Genomic DNA, 22,907 nt, shown 5'->3' on the forward strand with positions numbered 1-22,907 from the left:
CGTAAGTCCTACAACTGGGGACATACAAAAGAGGACACCTTGAGACTGGTGTGCCTCGGTGTGCCCTATATCTCTTGATGAACATCCTCAAGCCCGGCATTAGTGGCAGCCAGCCAGGTTTGTGGCTTGGCTCCTCAAGGCACCTCTAAGCCCAGCACCGATGGTGGCCATCTTCGGATTGCTTGGTGACTCTTGCCAGGTGGCTCCAGGCAGTGCACAGGCTACGGCTGAAATTGGCCTGCAGTGGGAACCCTCTCAGGACGTCCGGGGGCTGGCACCACATAGTGGCCAGCTTCAACCAGAGCTAGAGCACCTCTGGGCTGCCTTGGAGGATGACACACCCAAAGAGCTGACTGGGCAGGCACCAGCGTCCTGCTAAAACGAATCCTGCTATGTACAGTCAGCCCCTCACTGGCCAGTCCTCACAACCAATCAGCCCGAGGGTCAATTCTTCCCAATGATGTGCAAACAGCAATCAAGGCTCAACAGGAAGGCACACACAACCCATTCAAGAGACACACCTGGACCACCCAACCTTGGTAACCTGGAAGACTGTGCCACTGGGCCCCAGAGAACACCTACTACATAAAACCACTCTACTAAGACCAGGTGACTTAGGAGCCCTACCTAATACATGGAAACAAACACAGGAAGGCAGCCAAAATGAGGAGACAAAGAAACATATCCCAAATGAACAGAACAATGCTACAGAAAAAGAACTAAACAAAATGGAGACAAGTAATCTACCAGGTGCAGAGTGCAAAACACTGGTTATAAGGATGCTCAATGAATTTAGAGGAAGAGTACATGAACTCGGTGAGAATTTTAACAAAAACATAAGAAACATAAAAATGGAGATAGAAATCATAAAAAAGAACCAGTCAGAAATGAAGAATACAATAACTGAAATGAAAATACATTAGAGTGTCTCCACAGTAGATGACACACACACACACACACACACACACACACACACACACACAAATAGAATATTACTGAGCCATAAAAAAGAATGAAATCTTGTCATAATATAATGGAATCTGTAACAATATAAATAGACCTAGAGGGTACTGTGCTGAGTGCAGTAAGACAAAGACAAAGACAAATGTCATATGATTTCACTTATATGTGGTATCTAAAGAACGAAATAAAGGAACAAAACATAAACAGACTCATAGATACAGAGAACATTTTGATGGTTGCCAGATGGAAGTGGGGTTAGAAGGATGGGTGAAAAAGGTGAAGAGATTAAGAAGTAAAAATTGGATCCAAAGAATGAATGTACAACATCAAGAGTGAAACCTAATGTAAACTATAGACTTTGGTTGATAATAATGTGTCAATACTGGCTCACTGATTGTAATAAATATACCACTCTTGTGTGGGATGCTGATGGTAGGAGAAACTGTGTGGTGGGGGAGGAGGTATTTGTGCACTCCGTACTTTCCATTTAATTTTGCTGTGAACCTAAAACTGCTCTAAGAAGTCAACTCAATAAAGAATAAAAATTTCAAAATAAAGAGAAAAAACATCAGTCCAAACAACAAAACCCACCCCAGAATAGCATGTGATTAATGCAAATTCTCTAGTAGCATAGCATAAAGTCTGCTTATTAATAAATGCAAGATAAGGTTGGGAAAACATCTGTAGGCCAAATTCGGTCCACCTGAACAATTGTGCAAGTATCTGTTTTTAGATATGGCTGGAAAAAGTAATACGGTTTTAGCTCACTATTACTACATATCTTAAAAGATCACAAGGTATAGTTTGGCCTATCCAGGGTCAATTTGTCTCTTGCAAAACTAAAAGTTGGCCCATCGATTTTCATTAATTTTGCACCTGTCTTCCAGTAGGCACTGATTTAGAGAGGTAAACTAATGCTGCTGCTTTGTATTCATAGGTTTGTTTAACTGGATTGGTGAGGGAAGAGGGCAAGTGGGGAGTGCAGTATTTTCAGTACTTTATAGATTATCCACTTGAGATTCCCCTCCCTACAAATTTTTTAAATAGTCAACAAACTTCTAGTATGCTACTAACTTGGACTCTACTAATCAAAAATTTCTCCACTAATCTTAGACAAAATTTGGAAAACTTTGATAAATGTTAAGTATTAGTCTACATAGTGTAAACTAAAATACAGAAAAATTCCTACTACAGACTGTTTAATTCTCCAGGTTTAAATTAACTATAATCTAGACCACCATAACTCAGGTTATAAGTGAATTCATGTTTTAAGGGGGCTTAAATTTTTTCTTTGTATTAAATAATTAACATAATAGTAGCACTTTATGTTAGTGTTAAATGTTGCCCCCATTTGTGAAAATTACAAAACAAACCCAATTTTATATTTAGACAATTTATAATACCTGTTCCATTCATTTGTCCAAGCAATACTTAATTGAAAGTCAGCTAAATATTTACATTTTGTCTCCCCTTTTGATATCTTTATAAAATCTGGCCAAACCTCAGTATGCTAATGTTCTCTAAAGCCAAACTCTTAGTCAAATCTATTCTTTTGGTCTTTCTTTCCTTCTCTCACATATGCCTATGTTAAATTTTCATACATCCTGGATTAAGTATGCCTCAGATTCCAACTCAATCTCATGTATATCTTCCTGCTAAATATAACAGTCATGCCAAAGCCTGCTTTTCAAATTAAAGTCAATATTGTATTAGTAACTGAAATTTTGGAATGATTCAAAGTGACTGTAAAGCAAATGGAATGGGAAAATCAACATTGTTAGCAGAACATGTCTAAAAAAATAGATTAATTTCCAGAAGCAGACCTTTCTAGATCATGGAGTCATGTTCTGGCTACAACAGTTAGTGGTTATCAACACTAATTAATCTAGATATTCCTGTAGTTTACTGATAGACATATACATTCATAGATTACAATTGCATGTATAAACACAGTCATAGGTTAAAGAGAGAATATAGAAAGGAAAAACAAGTGGTAAATTCATTCATTTTGATTGCCAAGCTGCTAGTTCAGGAAAGTTAAGCCTTGATTTTAAGTCATTAGCAAATGAAACTGGTGTGGTTTGCTTAAGAGCTCTTATTTCATGCTCTCCAAGAAGCCAGGCTTGCAAATACTTTCACATGTTAACACTACAAATAAAGGCACAGGGATGTGTCACAGAAAAGTCCAATGGAAATAAGATTCATAAATAACTGCATTAACTATGATTCTATTTATTGAGAGGAAGAGGTTGAGAAGTTAGAAACTAAAACCAGAATAGAGATCCTAGTAATTGAGAGGTGAGATTTATTTTTTCACTTTATACTTAACATGACTTCAGATTTACAATGGGAAAACAATTCAATAGACACTTAATTCATTTTGTCGCCTTGTAAAATTAACAACTGAAAGTCATCCAGAATTAGATCTGAATCTGAGCTGAGCTGCTTACTGTGAGCTGTGTAGCTACGTAAGCTTGGGAAAGTTTCTTAATTTTTGATCATCAGTTCCCTTATCTGCAAAACAAGAATGGGAGTAGCCATCCCATGTAATGTAATATGCTTACCATGTACCAGTTCACAATGCCTAACAGTTCATAGCATAAAGTAATCCTTCAATAATAGCTTGGATTATTATTACTACAATTAAATATAACTCTTACACCCCAGAATATAAATAAGATTTCCAAATTGTTAGAAAAGAATCCCCAGAAGTGTTAATTATTGTTTTTACAATTTGTACTATCATTTATATTTGTATAGAATTAACAGTTTTAAAGCACTTTCATATACATTATCTTATTTGACCCATATAACTCTGAGAAAGGCTGAGTAGAGATTATCACCAGAAGTGCTAAATAAACTTGACCATGGTCACAAAGTTAACAAATAGTTATAACCTCAAGTTATAAGTGAATTCATGTTTTAAGGGGGCTTAAATTTTTTCCAAGGTTAAAACTCAGACTCTCTGGGTTTAGTTAAGGGATCTTTTCATTAAACCACTGAAGAGGAAAAATAGTGATAGAAAGCAGCTGAGAAAAAAATAAGACAAGTTAAAGTGAGGGGAGGGTAGATTTTATCATCATCACAGTTTTATCATCTCTTGTCCAAATTCCCTGGAACCGAATGTGTTTTGAAATTCAGATAAGAGATCATGGACTTCATTACAAGACAGTTTGCACATAGTTACGAATCAATCAATAATCATCATCAGGCAATGATGTGAAAAGGAATGCAATAACAGATAAAACCATCAGCCATGGTTTACTCTGATAGCAAATAATGTTGTTAGGATCACAAGATTAACAATTACCATTAAGTAGCCCAGGTTACATATATAAATAGACTCCAGGTTATATATTAGAAAATAGTAGGAAAAAAGGTTGATAAGAGCCAAATAACAGAAGACCAAGAAAGACAGGAATTTAAATCTAATATAGTAAGCAATGACAAATTACTAGCCAGTTTGCAAGTAACTGAGGCTATGATCCCCCATATTATTCAGAGACTTAACTCAAATTCTCTTCCCTTTTAGAAATACTATGACTGTGTTAAAACTAAAGATACAAAGCCTGGTTTTAAACCCTAAGGAGCAAACTACCAGGGGAAGGAAGTAATATTTTTAATAAATATACAGAAAGAAGAATGTGGGCAAATTAGAAAACAGGTGATGATCTAAGGGAATTATGACTTATTCTTAATATTCTGATTATAAAAATTTGAAGCAATAAAACATAATTATAGCAAATACCAATTACAAATTGTGAATTAATAAATGCTGTTTTATAATACTCTGCTTTTTTTCCTATTTAAAAAATTTCCCCAAATTAACAACAAAAAAAAGGACCTAGGCAGTGGTAGTAAAAAAAAGTCTTCTAAAAGGATTTGGCTTTATACAATTAGTTGAAAAAACAGAAAAGAAAAATCAAACAAAAATAATAAAGGATATATGTGGGGGCCAAAAGTGAAATGTATTGAGAGTAGGTATAAGTGCTATAGTTACAGTCTTCAGTGGTGAGAATACTGGAAAGCAAGGCTCAGGGCAGTGACAAAGCGCAAAATAATCTATATGCATCAATATTAAGTTTCACTGACAGCACGATTTTCAGTAAAGAGATACTCTGAAGACAGAGGCTTGATAGAAACAAGAAATGTCATTAGTGATACTATTATAGAGAGAGGTATGGGAAGATTAGGGGTTTTTTTTTTTAACCTTATCTCCTGAATCCTCCTAATCTTTCCACATGTAGTCTAGCCTTCAGTGCTGCTTCCTGACACCTCTCATACTGTAGTCTTCCATTATTTAACTCTTTGCAGAGGTTATTAAACTTACCATGTAAGAGTCTTATCACAATCACACTGTAAAAACTTCCAAAGAACCATGTAGGATATTTTTTTTATTTCCCAAAACACCCTACATAAAATTTCATACAAATTTATTTAACAAATATTGAAGGCCTAGTGTAAGTGGTGGCCAACAGGCCCCAAATCACATACAAAAATAATAGAGTTCTGGTATAAAAAATAATAGAGTGGTCATCAATTCTTTATATATGCAATGGCCAAAACCTTCATTTAAAAGCCAGTAAAGCCAGATTCAAAAGACAAAATAGGAAGCCATGGGTAAGAAAACCAACATCACAGAATGTACAGATGTTTTCACAACCATATAATTTGTCAACAATCATTGAGGGACTGAAAAATATGGAAGGGGATTTGTGATCTTATCTAAACTGTAAAAAATTTAAAACACAAGTGGAGACATCACATTATAAGACTAACAAAAGTGAGAAACTGCAATTTACAGTTGAGAAAAAAAACTAGCAAAAAGCAACTGAAAAAGGACAGTTCAATCACTGAGAGAAGTGATTCTTGTTATCTCAATTTCCCACATTAAGCACAGTATAAAAATTAATGACCAGTAAATAATACTGTTGACTGATTTATCAAAAATTATTAACTTACGTTTAGCATACTTTTAAAAAGATGATCAAGAAAAGTAAATCATTTTAATAGTCAACTATTTTGGTGTCAGAAAAAGTTATGTTCTCATTACTTAGAAAATCCATTTATATAAAATACCTTATTCCTCCATAAGTAAATAATATTGACATTATTAAATAATAAAAACCCACAAAAGTTAAAAAGAGCTTGCACATGGTTTAATCACCTTATAATGAAGAGAAAGGCTTTTAATAACAATGTGGGACTCATAGCCAAAATACACAAATCTTAAAATTAAAGAAGAAAATCCAATTTAAAAATGGGCCAAAGATCCGAACAGCCACTTCACCAAAGAGATACAGATGGCAAATAGGCATAGGAAAGATGCTCAATGTATGTTAGGAAACTGCAAATTAAAACGATGAGGTACTACACACTTGTTAGAAAGGCTAAAATCCACAACCTTGACGATATCAAATGCTGATGAGACTACGAAGCAATAGGAACTCTTTATTCATTGTTGGTGGAAATGCAAAATGGTACAGCCACTTTAGAAGACACTTTCTTATTTTTACCATATGATCTAGCAACTGTGCTCCTTGTTATTTACCCAAGTGCACTGAAGACTTATGCCCACAAAAAAACCTGCACATGAATGTTTACAACTTTATTCATAATTGCCAAAAACAGGAAGCAACCAAGATACTCTTCAATGGGTGAATAAATGAACTGTGGTACAGCCACAATGGAATATTATTATTCAGTGAAAAAAAGAAATGTGCTATCAAGCTACAAAAAGACATAGAGGAACTTTAATTTTGTGTTGCTAAGTGAAAGAAGCCAGTCTGAAAAGGTTACATAATATATGACTCCGACTACATGACATTCTGAAAAGGCAAAACTATGAAACAATAAAAAGACCAGTGGTTGCTAAAGGCTTGGAGGGAGGAAAGAGGCATGCATAGGTGGAGCACAGGCATTTTTTTAGGGCAGTGAAACTGTTCTGAATGATATTGTCATTGTACATTTGTCAAAACTCAGAATCTACAATACAAAGAGTGAACTCCAATGTAAATTATGGACTTTAGTTAATAATAAGGTACCAATATTGGTTCATCAAGTGTAACAGATGTACTAAACTAATGCAAGATGTTAACTATAGGAGAAACTCTGGGGGTACATATAGGAACTATGTACCTTTTGCTCAATTTTTCTGTAAACCTAAAACTGCTTTTAAGTAAGTCTATTAAAAAAAAAAAAAGTGCCTCCTATGTGTTAAGCACTATTCCAAGTGCTAGGAATACACCTAGAGCAAAACATTAAAATATTTCTGCCCTTGTAGTATATTCTTATGTGTTTACATGGTCATCATACCATTTCTACTAGGCCCAGTGCTCTCTTGATCTTTGGATATGTAGCAAGGGTAACCTGGTGGTCAATTTATTTTATAAAATTTATATAAATTTCAAGAAATTTGATAACTTTAAGAAGCCTAGCCAAAGTGAATTTGATACAGTACTGTCTACAGCCATGCCACCCTGAACATGCCCGATCTTGTCTGATCTTGGAAGCTAAGGAGGGTCAGGCCTAGTCAGTACTTGGATGGGAGACAATCTAGGAATACCAGGTGCTGTAGGTGTAAAAAAAATAAAGTTAATAATAATAATAATACAGTACTTATAAACATTTAGGCAAAATCCACAAAACTAAAACAAAAATGAAGGGAAAATTCAGAACCATCCATGCCAGTTTTGTCGTAACAGCCCAAGCCTGATCAACTGAAGATTATAAAATAGACCTGAAAGCTTTTCCTCAGAAGATTAGACAAAATCAAAACGGTAATGCGAAATAAAATTTAGTGCAATACATCATGCTGCAGATTAAAGTAAGTCTATGTGGAATATTCCTAATTCACAAAGAAATACATGGTTAGTGAACACAAGAGACATTTATCCATACTATAATTTATTGTCTAAAAAGTTAACCACTGCTTTTTAAAGATCACTGGCTCAGCTGTAGTACCTATAAATAAGAACATGATAGAAGAATGGATTCCCTATGATATTTCCCTAAATTCTAGTATTTTTGTTTGACTTATAAGGTTATTTAAAAAAATAGGAATATGAAACCTTTTATAGACAGAGCAAGGACTCCTCAGCTCATCATCGATTCAATTCACAAACTGGTATTATCTGAATGATTTCTGTAGGCATTTAAATGTGTGACTCCTAAAGTATACTATCCTTGGAAATACCAAGGCTCTTAAGATTGAGTAATCATTAAGAGAAGGCAAGTGCCCAGCAATTTCATCATCAGTCTTTAGAAGTACTGCAGAGCTTCAAATTTAGCCTTCTAACCTAGGATGGGTTCTGCCAACCATTCAATTACCAACCACAAAGAGCAAGTAAAGACAGGTCTTTGACAGGAAGAGACTATTCAATCTTTCATTCAACAAATATTTATTTACTGAGCACCTCATATGTGTTAAGCACTATTCCAAGTGCTAGGAATACAACTTAGAGCAAAATATTAAAATATTTCTGCTTCTGAGGTAATTATATTCTTATGTGTTTACATGGTCACCATACCATTTCTAGTAGGCCCAGCATTCTCCTGATCTGATCTCTGGATATGTAGCAAGGGTAACCTGGTCAATTTATTTTATAAAATTTATATAAATTTCAAGATTACTATAGTTATTACTTCTTACCTGGTCCTGTGTTGACAATAACGTAAACAGAGTTTCCAATGCTGCTCTTCGAACTGATGATATAGTGTGATGCAAAAAAGGCCAGACACGTGGAACTAAAACTGTGAGTGACTGCTGAATACTAATAAAGAAGACAAAAGTTAATCTTACTTATTTTCGGTTGAAATTCTGTTGATACATTACCTAAATATCATTTCCTTGTGGACCTAGTATCTTTTTTGATGAATAAATTCTAAAAATAAAATACAATTTTTATATGAACTTCCATTTAACACTCTCATTCAAAACTGTTACTATAGCACCAAAATAGCTAGAGCAAACACGGTCATAAAGAAGAGTATAAATATTAACGTTAGGGTCTTCTGTGGCACTAATGTCATAAATTATCTTTATCAAATTAGAACTTTCCAAGATAACTACCCTTATTCTCAATCTGTTCTTACTCAAGAAAATGGGACATGTGTTTTAGCCTACACAAAATCAAGATTGCTAATCATTACTCCTTTCCCATGGTTAACCCCAATAGGTAACCATTAGAAGCACCTAACTTATATCCCCCTTTGGGGCCATCTCTGCCACAAATCTAATGAGGAAAAGGTGGTAAGGTAATAGCTTTGAAATTTGTTACCATGATTCAGCATAACTAAGTTAAGAAAACTCAAATATCTTCCTTCTTATAAATTAGATTTTAAACAGGGAAGTAAGCAAAGCTACATCTAGGCTAACAACATGGACCACTGGATTCTTGTAAAACCCATGAATGATTTATGAAAGTTACTTGGCATGAGGAAATGATTCATAAGTAGCATTTGAAGTACATACCTCTGTCGAAAAGGCATGAATAAAAAAGAATATGTCAGTGTAATTATTTACCTATTCTTTTGTGGTTCCTCTCAGGAGGCCTATCTTTTCAAATAGTAATGAAACACTATTTTCATTACTTGAAGGTTTATATAATCATCACTTCTTACATTAATTTACACATTTGGTACACATGCACACTGACAAAAAACAGACTCAAAATATCTAAAAGCATTATAAGAAGGTCTTATTAATAGTATAACTGTTCATGTTCCAAATGATATGCTCTATTTCTTCTTATATAAGCTGGAAAGAATCTGCCAAATATCACAATATATGAAGCAAATTTTCTAATAAAGCAATTAAAAAAAATTAAAAACTACATTATTTCCCATTGAATTAACAGAATTTTCACTAGTCTTTCATTTTTACATTATGCAGCTTTCCTGATGCTACTTGGTATTTTTTATTTTTAATCCCAAGTCCTTTATTTAGGGCAAGTGACAACAAACTAAGACCCACAGTCCAAATCCACTCTACTTGGTTTTTTAAACACAGTTTTATTGGAACACAGTCACCTTCATTCCTTTATGTATTGTCTGTGGCTGCTTTTGTGCTGCAATGGCAGAGCTGAGTAGTTTTGACAAGATCATATAATCCACAAAGCCAAAAAATATCATTATCTGCCTTTATAGAAAGTATATGCCAACTTCTAAATTAAGGGTAATTAAAAACTCGCATTTTGCAGCTTGAGAACGGCTTTCATATAGATTAGCTTATGTATTCCATATAGCTTTTATTACTAATGAAAGCACCTGAAAATTAGGAAATATCATATATACACTACCATCTCAATTTTTTCATTTGTTTTTACAAGCACTAACTAAAGTACTACCAGTAAGTCAGTGTAGTATTTGAAATATGTTTTTCATATATCTATGATTTTTGCTGGAAATAGACTCACAGAGCCAAAAATTATTTATAATCATATGAACATTCACTGAACACCCTCACTAGGCTAAGAACAATAATTAATTTTCCCGTCTGTAATTTTTTTTAAAGTTGCACATGAATTTTTTCTTCTGTAACTCCAAGGGTACTGTTAATAAAAACAGTAACATTCAGCAGCCAGTCTAAAAGGCAAGGAACACATTAATTAGCTGAGCTGCATTTCAAATATCAGGATAGGAAAGTAGGTGACACTTGAAATTTCCTGATTTATGTTTTTGGCTTTACCTAATCTCTGTCTTTGGACACTATATTACATTATTATGTACTTCCTTCCTGATGAGTAATCCTTGATAATCCTCTCCTTAAGAACAAGTGTTGAAATGAATATTACAAAGAACAAGTTCACAGGGGAACAAATTTTGGAAAATGTAATGCTGATGTTCAACGATAATTCTAATAATTGTCTCTAAATTAGGCTAAAATTCCATATTCTGTGGGTAGAGGTGAAAATAATATGCAATGATTGTTATTTCTAAAGTCAATTATTATGGGATGAATAAGATGAAGAATTCTATAACTGAAGTAATCCAAGGGTAAAAGAATATGACCTATTTAAGCTCCTGCCTCAAATGTGCTGGTGGCTAGATAGTAAAGAAGAAAAGGCCTTCTGAAAATAGCAGTCTTTGGCATCCCCAACTTAACAGTACTGTTCTGAAAGATACTAGACTATTGTATTTTTAGGCTTAATAATCTGGAAATTTATGTAAACACTTTTTACTTTATTCCACTAACTAAAAATAATTACCTGCATTGCTGGACCTGAGGATAAGTTAACAGGGATGAAAGAAGAGTCATAATACTATTTGTTGAAGCTGTTAGATCATCCAGTTCCAGAAGAGCATCCCATAATGTATTTATAATGAAGGGTACCTATAAGATCAGTTATTAAGAAAAGTTATTAATTTTACACAAAATATTGATAAGTCATGTCAAATTGTATCCCACGAGTCACTACTGATTCAAAAATACATACAATACCAATTGGACCTTGGACAGTGCCAGTTTTAAGCAAAGTGAAGGAGACAGTATTTGCCTTTAACAGTGCCCTTACCCCTATTTTTAATGACACTCACATCTACTCTGACACTTCTCTTCCTAAACAGACTCATAATGGGGGGTGGGGGTGGAGGAGAATTCAGGAAATAAGATAGCCAGTACTTTATTTTAGTAAGAAACTAACCTCTGATAATAATACAGTAGACACACAAGACATGACTCTCTAGGTAATTTTATTTAAAACAGTACCAATTGTCACAAAAAGACAAATTTCATTTTTAAAATACTGCTTGCAGTACTTCCAATATGTGTGTTCTGGTTTTGATAATATAAAGTCAGACCTTAAAAGAGGTACTTTAAAAAATGAGACCAGATTAATAACTCAAAAGCCAAAACTCAAATCAAAACAAAGCAAAATCTCCTATGTCTGAAAACCAGGAGTAAAATAAAGAAATGTCTGTGTTCTTCTCAGGGAAGCTCCCTACACATTGTGTACAGGAAGGGGAAGGAGATTAACAGACACAATTCATTTTCCTCAAGGACAATGTATAATCGAGGTCACATACATCAGAGGGCTATCTGTCCTAAGAAAAATGGAGGGTGAAGGAGAAAAAAAGTACTCAGTGTTTTCCTTAATACTCTACTCCAAAAATAAATAAGCTCTAAAGGAAGAAAATGCAAAAACACTACACTAACCTTCTGCGTCTGAAGATACACAAGGCTTTCTACTACGGGTACTAATGATGCTGCAGCAACAGCTCTGACATCATCATCAAGGTCCTGGAGTCCTTCAATTATTTTAGTTAAAACTTTAGGTAATAAAGTATTAATTACATCCTGGAAAACATTAAAATGGATTAATTTGCTGTAGTACAAATATTATGCTTAAAAATTTATTAAATTTAACATGAAAACATAAATTCCAATCTTTATTTAAAAAATAATCACATAGAAAAGAAAAAGGAAAATAACATCAACAGAAGCCTATGTTGCTAATTCTATTTGAAAGACTGCAACAGTATCAAACACTTATTAGTGTGACTTAAAACATCAGAACATGTTCTCAAGGTAAAACTACAAATGCCCTATGTGAACACACACAGATACATGCCTCTGGTACCTTAACTTCTATTTCTCATTCAACCCCACTGACAATGAAAAAGGGTATGAGAGAAAAGGGAAGGGAAAGCCAGTCTCTTCCTGCTTCTCTTTATTCCAATCTACTCTCTTTTCAAGTTCCCCAACAGAGTCAGCCTCCAGAGGCCGCTCCTATGATCATACACAATGGAATCTCAGCTAGAATTGGTCTTGCTATGAAATAGGAACAGATTTCCAAACCTAATAATCTTTTAAGTTGTACTTAAATTCTTATTAGAATCACCTATCTCTATGAAGCTACCTCAAGAAAGCAAATCTTGAAAAACTGGCTTAAGCTGTAACACTAAAAATCTAGGGCCATTTCATATAATTAATGAAAATAAACTAAGAGGGAGAAAAAAACTCTCCCATATATGATTCAAAACTGAAGTGATTACCTGACGAACTGCCAAAGCATATTTTATTCCTAGCAGACCACCATGTCTAACTTCCCATTGTTCTTGTGTAAGTAATTTAAGCAGCACATCCACAGTCTTATGAACTCCTGTTTCATTCATGTGTTTTAACACCACACCTAATGTTTGAGCGCAAGTTTCACGAACTGGTGCCACAACCTACAAATGAGAAAGGAAGAAAACTCATATTTTCAAAAAACTTATTTTGCTTAATTTGAAATATGATTGGGCAAAGCCTCCCTGAAGTGATACTTACCTCATCAGAAACAAAGTCTCCAAATCTGTCTAATGCAAAAACACAAAGGAGTCTAATAACCAAGTCTTCCAACCACTCTTGATGTTGCTGAATCATCTGTTAAACAATCATTTTTTAGTAACAAAGATCACGTTTTGTATTAGGGTAAACATATTAGGTTCTAAATGGAAGACTAAAATATTGCGATGGATTATTTTAGCCATAAGAACAAGAACCAAAATGTATTACAGTCCCAACTGCTATCTTTAATATAATCACATCCTATGATTATTAGATTCAGACATACTATACAAAATCTTTAAAACTCATGAATTCTATTATGTTACTTGCACTCCAAAAAACAATTAAGAAACTACTTAAGGTTGCTCTATTAACAATTATGTCATTTATCTATTATCCAGCCTATTACCAGTGTCTCTAGGCTACACCAATCATATTGTTCACTGAACTCTAAACTATCCTCTTACACATCTTACTCTACTTTCCAATCCTTTATACCTCGTTCATATATTCTTGCTTCTACATATTTTTCTACTCAATTTTTCTGAGTATCTTTCCTCTGAACTCTTAATCTTTTTACTTTTCCCCTTCATAATTACTTTTCCTTATTTTTTTAGATTCCTTCTTAATCTTTTTACTTTTCCCCCTCATAATTACTTTTCCTTATTTTGTCTTATTTATCTCTCATTTCTACTTCATGGCACATGCTCTGTTACTTCCTTGTCTTAGAAAAGAGGCCAGTAACAGAAACCTGGTGATAATTATTGCTTTACTATACTTACCTCTTCTAACGTGCTATCTCCCATTTTACCACCGCTTTTACCATGGGCTTTAAGGATTTCCCTAAGTCCAGTGCCTGCACCATGTCGAACCTACAAAGAACCAAGAAGCAAACATCAGAAGTTAAATGCTTAAGAAACTGAGTTTAACTTTTCTTCAATTTGAAAAAAAAAATACTAGACTTTTAAGAAATTCAAACAAACTAAGTAGCACTTTACAAGAATGTCTTTTTCCTCTACTACCCAGGAAAAGTCACATATGTGAATTTTACAATTTTGCTTATGTGGAATTTTTTTTTTTAATAAGCTAAGAAAATAGTTATTCTAAAATTCTCCCGAGATAGTATCAATTTGCTGTCCCTCCTCAACACTTTACGTGCATTTAGCATTATCATAACAAAGGAGCATAAAGTATCACGTATTGTTCTTTATAGCTCCAATATTAATATTTTAGAAATATATGCCTCAAAAACTAAGTTCTAAAGCTACCAGTGTTAAGTGTCAAAGAAAGACAATTCAAATAAAATATCTCATGACTAATGCTTTACTGTAGCCCTGTAACCTTCTGCAGTATCATCTGGAAGGGAGGAAACAAGCCACTGACAGGGTGTACCCATTTATTCAAGACCACATGAGTTAAACTTCAATAGCTTTAAATAGAAGTATATCAAGGAGCAGAAAGGCTGCTAAAAGGTATTCCGAACCAGTGTTTTTTCAATTACCCAAAGGTCAAGGGAAATGGGACAAAATAGTTTGAGACTACCAACCCTCAATTTCAACCAGAAGAACTTCACTTTCATCTCTTTTACATAATGGGACCTGTTAAAGGCTCTTTGAAGACATATTTTTCAGGCTAAAAAGCTGGTGTAAAAACTACTACTTTTAATTAAAATTGTCTACTTCCAAAGGAAATTTCTACTGTCTGAGAGAGAGATATGCAAGTCTTTTTATTACAGCTAAAAGAATGAAAAGAAATGAACAATTCGCTAAAGAAATATCACAAAAAGGTTATGAAAGGTAAAAATCAGTCTTAAGTTTTCTACTTAGAAAGTGAGTAATACAAAGTGTCTTGACCAGTAGTCCCAAGGGACACAGGGTAAGAATAAGGACTGTGAAAAAATAGATTGAGCTTGACATAGTTCCCTTCTTAGCAAAGAAAATAAAGCTGAGAGAAATTATAATGAAGAAATCATACCTCCCAAGAGGGATTAAAAAGGTCATTGCAAAGTTCTTCACAAAAGCTTTCCAAAGGCCATTCATTTGTCTGAATAAGAAAAGTAAAATTACTACTAATTCAAAAGGTCTATTTTCTGCTAATAGTTTAATTAATTTTAAAAAATGTTTTTATTTTTAAGTCTAGTAATAGTCAAGTTTTTAAAAATTTAAATAATTAAAATTTTTCCTAATGAAGTAGATACTTGTAAGATTTTTAATAAAATTTTTCAATTGACAGATTATGAAATATTATCTACTGACACATTAGTATGAAAAAATTACAAACAATTTCAAAGGACACTTCAGGGCATTTCAATTGTACCTCTTCAATTAAAGAAGAACTGTCTGGAATGTTATCAATCAAGACTTTGGAATCATTTGCAGACTGATTAATAACAACATTTGCTATTTTTCGTCTCTTTTCTTCTGGTTCCCCATCAGTGCTATCATTGCTAAAAAATAAAAGTCACCATTTAAAAAATGAATAAGGATAATGTGAACCACAATGAATGTTAAGAGAATCTATTATTTAAACAAATGTTCTGCCATATTCCTCTTATATGGTTTACTTAAAATTTCATGTAGCAAATAACTAAAATTAATCACTTAATTTTTGAGCAAAATATCTTACTACTCTTATTGATGAAAGTAAAATAGATCAATAAATAATTGCTTTCAAATTAGACCTCAAATTTAACAAGTCTTTCTTTTTTTCTTCCTCTCTACAACCAGCTCCTCACCTTTTTAAACTCTCTTAGTCTAACAACCTAAATCTGGCCGAACATAACTCTTTTAGGCTGTTGTACCCTGGAGAAAACTAATACATTGCATGATACACTATAATTTTAACTAGTTCTTGAAAAACATAGAGATAAGACAATTGAAAAATGTGTCCAGAAAATCTGAGGAAATGCTCTTTTATGACTAAAAAACCAAAAATATTAAAGCTAACCTAATAACAAGATTACAAAGGCGAAGACAAGTAAAACTATTCAGATTAACAGAAAGAAACAGCTAGCACAGTTAAGCTACATATATATGTATATATGTATACATATATAGCATTATTTTCTATAAATATTCCATCTTAATAGTGTAATTATATGGCCAATTATTTTTTTCTATAAGGTGACGAAAGAAATCTGAGCCTCCCTAATCTCACTTGCTATTATTTTACCCTATTTCTCTCTAATCTAGCCACATTGGTCCTTTTTCTTTGAATATGTTAGGTACGTTTCTACTTCCAGGCATTTGCCACTATTCACAAAGTTAGTATCCTCACTTCTTTCAGATCTTTACTGAAAAGTCATTTCTGTGACTCCCTCCCTGACCAGCCTATCTAAAATTTCAAACTCTCTACCCAAAAAACATTTCACATGTTCCTTCCTTGCTTGCTCTCTTTTCTTTCTTAATTCTCATTATTAACATGCAATTTACTTATTTATCTTGTTCTTCATCTACTTTTCTCTCTGGAATGTAAGTTCCATGAAGGCAGAAATCTTACCTATTTTATTCACTACTGCATCCTGTAGGCCTAGAACAGTATCTGGCACATAGACGTATTCAGTAAATATTAATGGAACGAACGAATCATAAACTCTGAAAAATAAGGTCTAACATTTCCAATATTCAAATATTTGGGTAAAAATGCTTATATAAATAAAGCCAGTAGTAATACTCACTAGGTTACTAACCGATCCTAATGAGCTATTAACTTAAAAACCCTGCAGTTAATAAGCTCAATAAAGATTTTAGATTTAAAAAAAAAACCACAAATAAAAACTTATACCAAGTAGATGTTTATTATTTATCCCCCTTGTGCCTAGCTTTTAATGACACTGTAAACATTTGCTTTTTAGTTTTATATAAATGAAAAGAACAGCAAAAGGTTCCAACATCTGTAACAAGTTTATTTTCATGGGCTCTCAAGTGCTTATCATTTACTCGAACATTTCTTCAATACCACCACGGATTCTGATACAATAGAGGGGAGTGTGGCCTAAGAATCTTTATCTTAACAAGCCCCTCAAAATGCTTCTGAAGGGAGTTGTTTTGAACCACCCTTTGAGAATGCTGCTCAAAGGGTGCCATATACAGTTATCACTCTTATTAACTCATTAAGAAAGTGAGGGCTGTGATTTTAACCACAGATTTCTTTCCTACAACAGGATTAGGTAAACAAGCCTGGATTATTAGCTAATATTTGCCTTAGCCTCCAGCCTAGGGAACAGGTAATATAATACTGTAACAGTTCTCACTTTACTAATACAGTATTCTTAATTTATGGTCTTTAGACCATCATCTGACTTCCCTCTTTACTACTCTTCTATCCACTCATCCTAACCATACTGCCCTTCTGTTCCTTGAGTATTTCATGATTAAAGCATTTATACTTGTTCCCTCTGTCTGGAAAGCATTTCCCTTGGAAAATCTTCAGCCCTCATTTGGAGTTCATAATTGGTAAGGAAAAAATTTCTGCATATGTGGATTCTTCTGGAGAAGTTGCCCTAGTTCTTAGTAATAGTAAATACTCTCTGACAATTGAGAAAGAAAATCCAAATGGTACTCCACAGCTAAAGACAACATCAGGAAAATGTTTTCAGAAATCAAGCAGACAGATTTAAGCTATATAACATTACTATTCTAAATGGATAAGCAAAAAAAAGATTACTACCTCTTCTCATTAGTTTCCACAGCATCCCTGGATCTCTGTTTTGCAAATAACTTCGCCATTCTTTTAGCTTTGTTTTTTTGTCTTCAATTCAGCTGCCTGGAGAGTCTAAAAGAATAAAAGAATGCTGAGTTTGAACTTTAGAATTTAAAATAAATATCCAAAGTCTCATCCTCAGAAGAGGACTAAGTCTATAAATTTCACTATTTACAAATGGATCACATTTTTTTTGATGGCTTCAGCTATTCTGTTGTATGGCTGTGCCATAACTGCACTTTCTTCTTCCTTCTTCCCTAGTCTTCCAATTCCCAAGAGATGCTCATGTGTTTGTTAATTTTTCTTCTGTCACAGATGTGGCACAAATGTATGATTCTAACTCAGAGAAAGGGCTTTGAAGAGTTGAGATTTCAAAATTATCATAATACCAGCCAAAAGTTATGAGACTGAAGACTGTCAATGAAAGCAACTGATAATCACTATCTGCTGAAAAAAAAATTAAAATTATAGCTAAAAGTAATCGGTCCAGCATCCTATAGTCAAGTTAGCCCATATGCTCCCTTCCTCTTAAGCACTCACTGCCTACTATTTTTGATGTCTTTTCCATTCATGAGAGATGTTATAAAGACTATGAGATAGAAATGCTTTGAGCCCAAGCCTAAAAATCCTTTCTGCCCTTAACTGATTAAGATTCAATTGAAATTTACACTCTACAACCAATTAGGGTCACTGGTGTGAACACCATGCTACAGTCTTGGTCCAGAGACCACTGGTACATACACCAAGCAATGCAGCAGTGATAACCCTACAGCAGCAACTAACCATGGGTTAGCTGTGCCTATGGCAACTCCTCCCAAAAGTCTGTGACAACCAAATTTGGATCTTACAAACCTTAAACTGGTCGATTTCCATCCCATATCCAAGTATTCTGTATATAGCCCATTTTCTCAAATATAACTGACCATTCATTTTCTTACACCATGCCAAATTACCACACTGTGATCATATTATTATATTCTTGTTCTCTTTTATTCTATTTTCTTCTTTATTTTTTATTTACATCTTATGCTTCCTTTTGTACTCCATTTCTTTCTATCCCTTCCTGTCATTATATTTTCTGCCTCTTTACACTCTCCTTTTCCCTCCGATATGTGCAATTTTTTTTGCCTACAAAAGTTACTTATCGTCGCACACACTCCAAGCACAAAACATATAATTTATAAATTCTAACTGTTTAGAGAACAACTAGTATAAAGGCAAACAGATCATTTTCCAGTTAAAGGAAAAGGCCAAGGAAATCAAAAGATAAGGGTTTCATGACTACAAAGCAGCAGTTCTTTACAAGACCCATGGAACCCTAAAAGGATATTGCAGAGGCAAGAGTAAAGAGTACTGAACCCCTGGAAAGGTAATATTTCACTTGTATGTGAATTTTTCTGAGGAGAAAGCCACAGCTTCTACTGGAGCTTAAAAGGAGCCTGGGGCACAAAGAAAGAAGCACATAGGCATCCATTGGGAATTTGAAGAATAGAGGAAAAAGGAGGAATACAGAGCAAAATTATGGTACAGCCATAAAACGAAATAGCATGAAGCTGTCAAATAATGTGATCAATCTGTATATATTGATATATTAAGCTACACAAAGTAGGAAAAGTAAACATGGCTTAAATGGACACATATATTTTGTGTACACAGAAAATTTCACAAAGGATGCGCAAGTAACTCATAAAGGGTTGCCTATGGGGCATGGGGACATGGATGTCCATCAATTATTGAAAAGAAACTTCCTTTACTTCGAATTATATATGCTTTTTTGCATTGTTTAAAATCTACTTTTTATCATGTTTGTTATTTTGTCAAATAAAAGAATGAATCATAGCTTTAAAGATTTCTTGTATTATTGTATCTACGATAGGCCTTCCTAACTCCTCTCGCTCAAACATTTACTTTTTCTCCCCTTTGCTAAAGAACAAAGGAAAGAGCAATCTCTCAATACCCATGACTCCTAAAAGGTCCACCACAGCTTTTATCTAACTGTCCGGTCTCTACAAGGTAGGTTGAACTTCCATCTCTTTAAAATCTGTCACCAGAAGTCCAATTTATAAAGACACTAAATTATGATGTCACTAAGCAGCAATGAGCAGAATTAAGGATAGCATTTTTTTTTTTAATTGCAATTGCATTGCAAAATGAAGCAAGCCCTTTGTATTACTACTTGCAATCAAACAAAGGTTTTACCTACAGGTTGTTTGTTTACAAGGGTTGCTGAAGTTGGGGTATAATCCAAATCTTCATCATTGAAGAGTTCTTCAGTACTCATTCCAATAGCTTCTCCCATGTTAAGGCCAAGTTTCTTCTGTAATAGTTTTCGTTGGCGTGCTATCCTCTCTTTAGGATCTACTTCACCTTTAAACAGAAAAGAAATATATTTCCTCCACATGAGTTAAGAAGTTTTCTAATAAAGATCATACTCAAAATACAAAAAAAAAAAAAATAATAATAATAATAATAATATTAAAACATCCTTCCTGGCAATAAAACAAATCATACTCAGTTTCTGAATGTGTCATAAACTCTCATTATCTAACCATGAATGGAATAGTGTTCTAGCTGACAAAACACTCTAGGAGCTTTCATCGAGACTGTCCCATTGCCCTACTGTCAATTATCAAATATATATAAAATGAGATTCATTCCTATGGAAAAAAACAATCTTATTGTATAACTACACCTTGTACTTTGTAGTCTCTGAAAGATCTAAAAAAGCTAAAAAACCAAAAATCTAGATTTTATTGACAGAAAAAGATCTCAGCAAATACATGCTTATTCCAAGTGTGGCTTTTACGTATTCTGAGATGGCATAGTCCTAACATTCCAAATAACAAAGATAAAAACATAAAAGTAGACAGATTGTGACTGTCCCAAGTCACAATTTGCAATACTTCATTGGAAAACAGATGAAAGGTATTATTTAAAACATAAAAACTAAGGCTAAAAATAGCCCCAAGTTGCAAGAGATAGTTCTACACTACTGGAAAAAAAAAATCAACATTTTTTTTTTTAACTTGAAAATAAAGTTTTTAAAAAATTTATCATTAGTTTCAAGTATACATTGGTTAGACATTTATGTAGTTTATAAAACAATCCCCCTGATTACTCTTTCTCTCCTCTAGCTCTATACCTAGCCATTATATTAACGCTAACTGCCTTCCCTATGCGGTGCTCCCCATCCTCGTGACCATCTATCAACAGCTAATCTGTACTTCTTTAACCCTTCACCCCTTTCTCCTAGCCTCCCAACTCCACTCCACTCTGGCCATCACCAGATTGTCCTCTATATTCATGAGTGTCTGATTAGTTTTTTCTTTTTGTTCTTTAGATTCCGCATATAAGTGAAATCAAATGGTATTTATCTTTCTATGTCTGACTTATTTCACTCAGCATAATAACCTCTAGGTCCATCCATGTCATTGAGAATACAAAAGTTAATATTTTAAAAACAATAATGATCTGTTTCTAATAATGGCAGAGTAAGTTTTTATTGGACTAACCCTCCACAGATAACTGTAGCCAAAACATATATTTAAAAAAAAAACTACCGAAATAATATGAATAATAAAACGGCAGTAACAATGTACCTGTCAGTAATCACTTTAAATGTAAATGTATTAAATGCTCCAATCAAAAGACATAGGGAAACTGAATAGATAAGAAAACAAGACCCATGCATATGCTGTCTATAAGAGACCTACTTCAGATCAAATGACACTCATAGACTGAAAGTAAAGGGACGGAAAAAGATATTTCACACAAATGGAAATGAAAAAAAAAGCCTAGGTAGCAATACTATATCAGATAAAATAGACTTTAAAACAAAGGCTATCAGTCAAAAAGGGCATTACATAATGATAAAGGGATTGATAAATCAAGAGGACATAATCCTAGTAAAAATATACACACCCAAGATAGGAATATCTACATACATAAAGCAATTAGTGGCTGACATAAAAGGAGAGATTAATAGTAATACACTCATAGTAGGAGACTTTAACACCTCACTGACACCAATGGACAGATCTTCCAGGCAAAGAATCAACACGGAAACAATGGGCCTAAAAGACACACTAGAACAGATGGATTTAATAGATATTTTCAGAGCATTTTACTCCAAAGCAGTAAAGTATACATTCTTCTCAAGTGCACATGGAACGTTTTCAAGGACAGATCACATATTAGGACACAAATCAAGTCTCAATAAATTTAAGAAGACTGAAATCGTATCAACTGTTTTCTCTCATCCCAATAGTATGAAATTAGATAACAACTACAAGAAAAAGACTGGAAAATACACAAACACATAGAGGCTAAATAACATGCTACTAAACAATGAATGAGTTATTAATGAGATCAAGGAAGAAATCAAAAGATACTTAGAGACAAATGAAAATGAAAACACAATGACTCAAAATTTATGGGACACAGTGAATGCAGTATTAAGAGGGAAATTCATAGCAATATGAAATTCATAGCCTACTTCAAGAAACTAGAAAAATCTCAAATAAACAATCCAACCTTACACTTAAAAGCACTAGAAAAAGAACAGTAAACAAAGCCCAAAATGGGTAAAAGAAGAGAAATAATAAAGATGAGAGCAAAAATAAATGAAATAGAGTCTAGAAAAACAATTCAAAAGATTAAGGAAACGAAAAGCTGGTTCTTTGAAAGGATAAATAAAATTGATAAACTCTTAACTAGACCTATAAAGAAAAAAAGAGAGGGAACCCAAATAAAAAAATCAGAAACGAAACAGGAGAACTAACTACAGACTCCACAGAAATACAAAGGATCAAAGAAAATATTACGAGCAACTATATGCCAATGAATTGGACAATCTGGAAGAAATGGACACATTCCTAGAAATGTATAATCTCCCAAGACTGAGTCAAGAAGAAACAGAAAATTTGAACTGACCAATTACCAACAATGAAATCGAATTAGTAATGCAAACTCTCAT

At 33.6% G+C, this 22,907-nt stretch overlaps 1 protein-coding gene and 1 pseudogene across 1 annotated transcript in view; one reads left to right on the forward strand and one right to left on the reverse strand.

Moving 5' to 3' along the window:
* Positions 1–22,907, reverse strand: part of BTAF1 (B-TFIID TATA-box binding protein associated factor 1) — an 88,209-nt gene that overhangs the window by 39,170 nt on the left and 26,132 nt on the right. Inside the window, 11 exon segments of the mRNA XM_006925950.3 lie at positions 8,615–8,735; positions 11,172–11,296; positions 12,119–12,259; positions 12,958–13,134; positions 13,232–13,327; positions 14,014–14,103; positions 15,206–15,274; positions 15,548–15,677; positions 17,900–17,983; positions 17,985–18,004; positions 20,136–20,299. Coding sequence (XP_006926012.1) covers positions 8,615–8,735; positions 11,172–11,296; positions 12,119–12,259; positions 12,958–13,134; positions 13,232–13,327; positions 14,014–14,103; positions 15,206–15,274; positions 15,548–15,677; positions 17,900–17,983; positions 17,985–18,004; positions 20,136–20,299 — 1,217 coding nt within the window.
* LOC112474228 lies at positions 7,425–7,543 on the forward strand (annotated as a pseudogene).

The sequence above is a fragment of the Pteropus alecto genome, unplaced genomic scaffold (genome assembly GCF_000325575.1).
Source record: "Pteropus alecto unplaced genomic scaffold, ASM32557v1 scaffold88, whole genome shotgun sequence".
NCBI classification, from domain to species: Eukaryota; Metazoa; Chordata; class Mammalia; order Chiroptera; family Pteropodidae; genus Pteropus; species Pteropus alecto.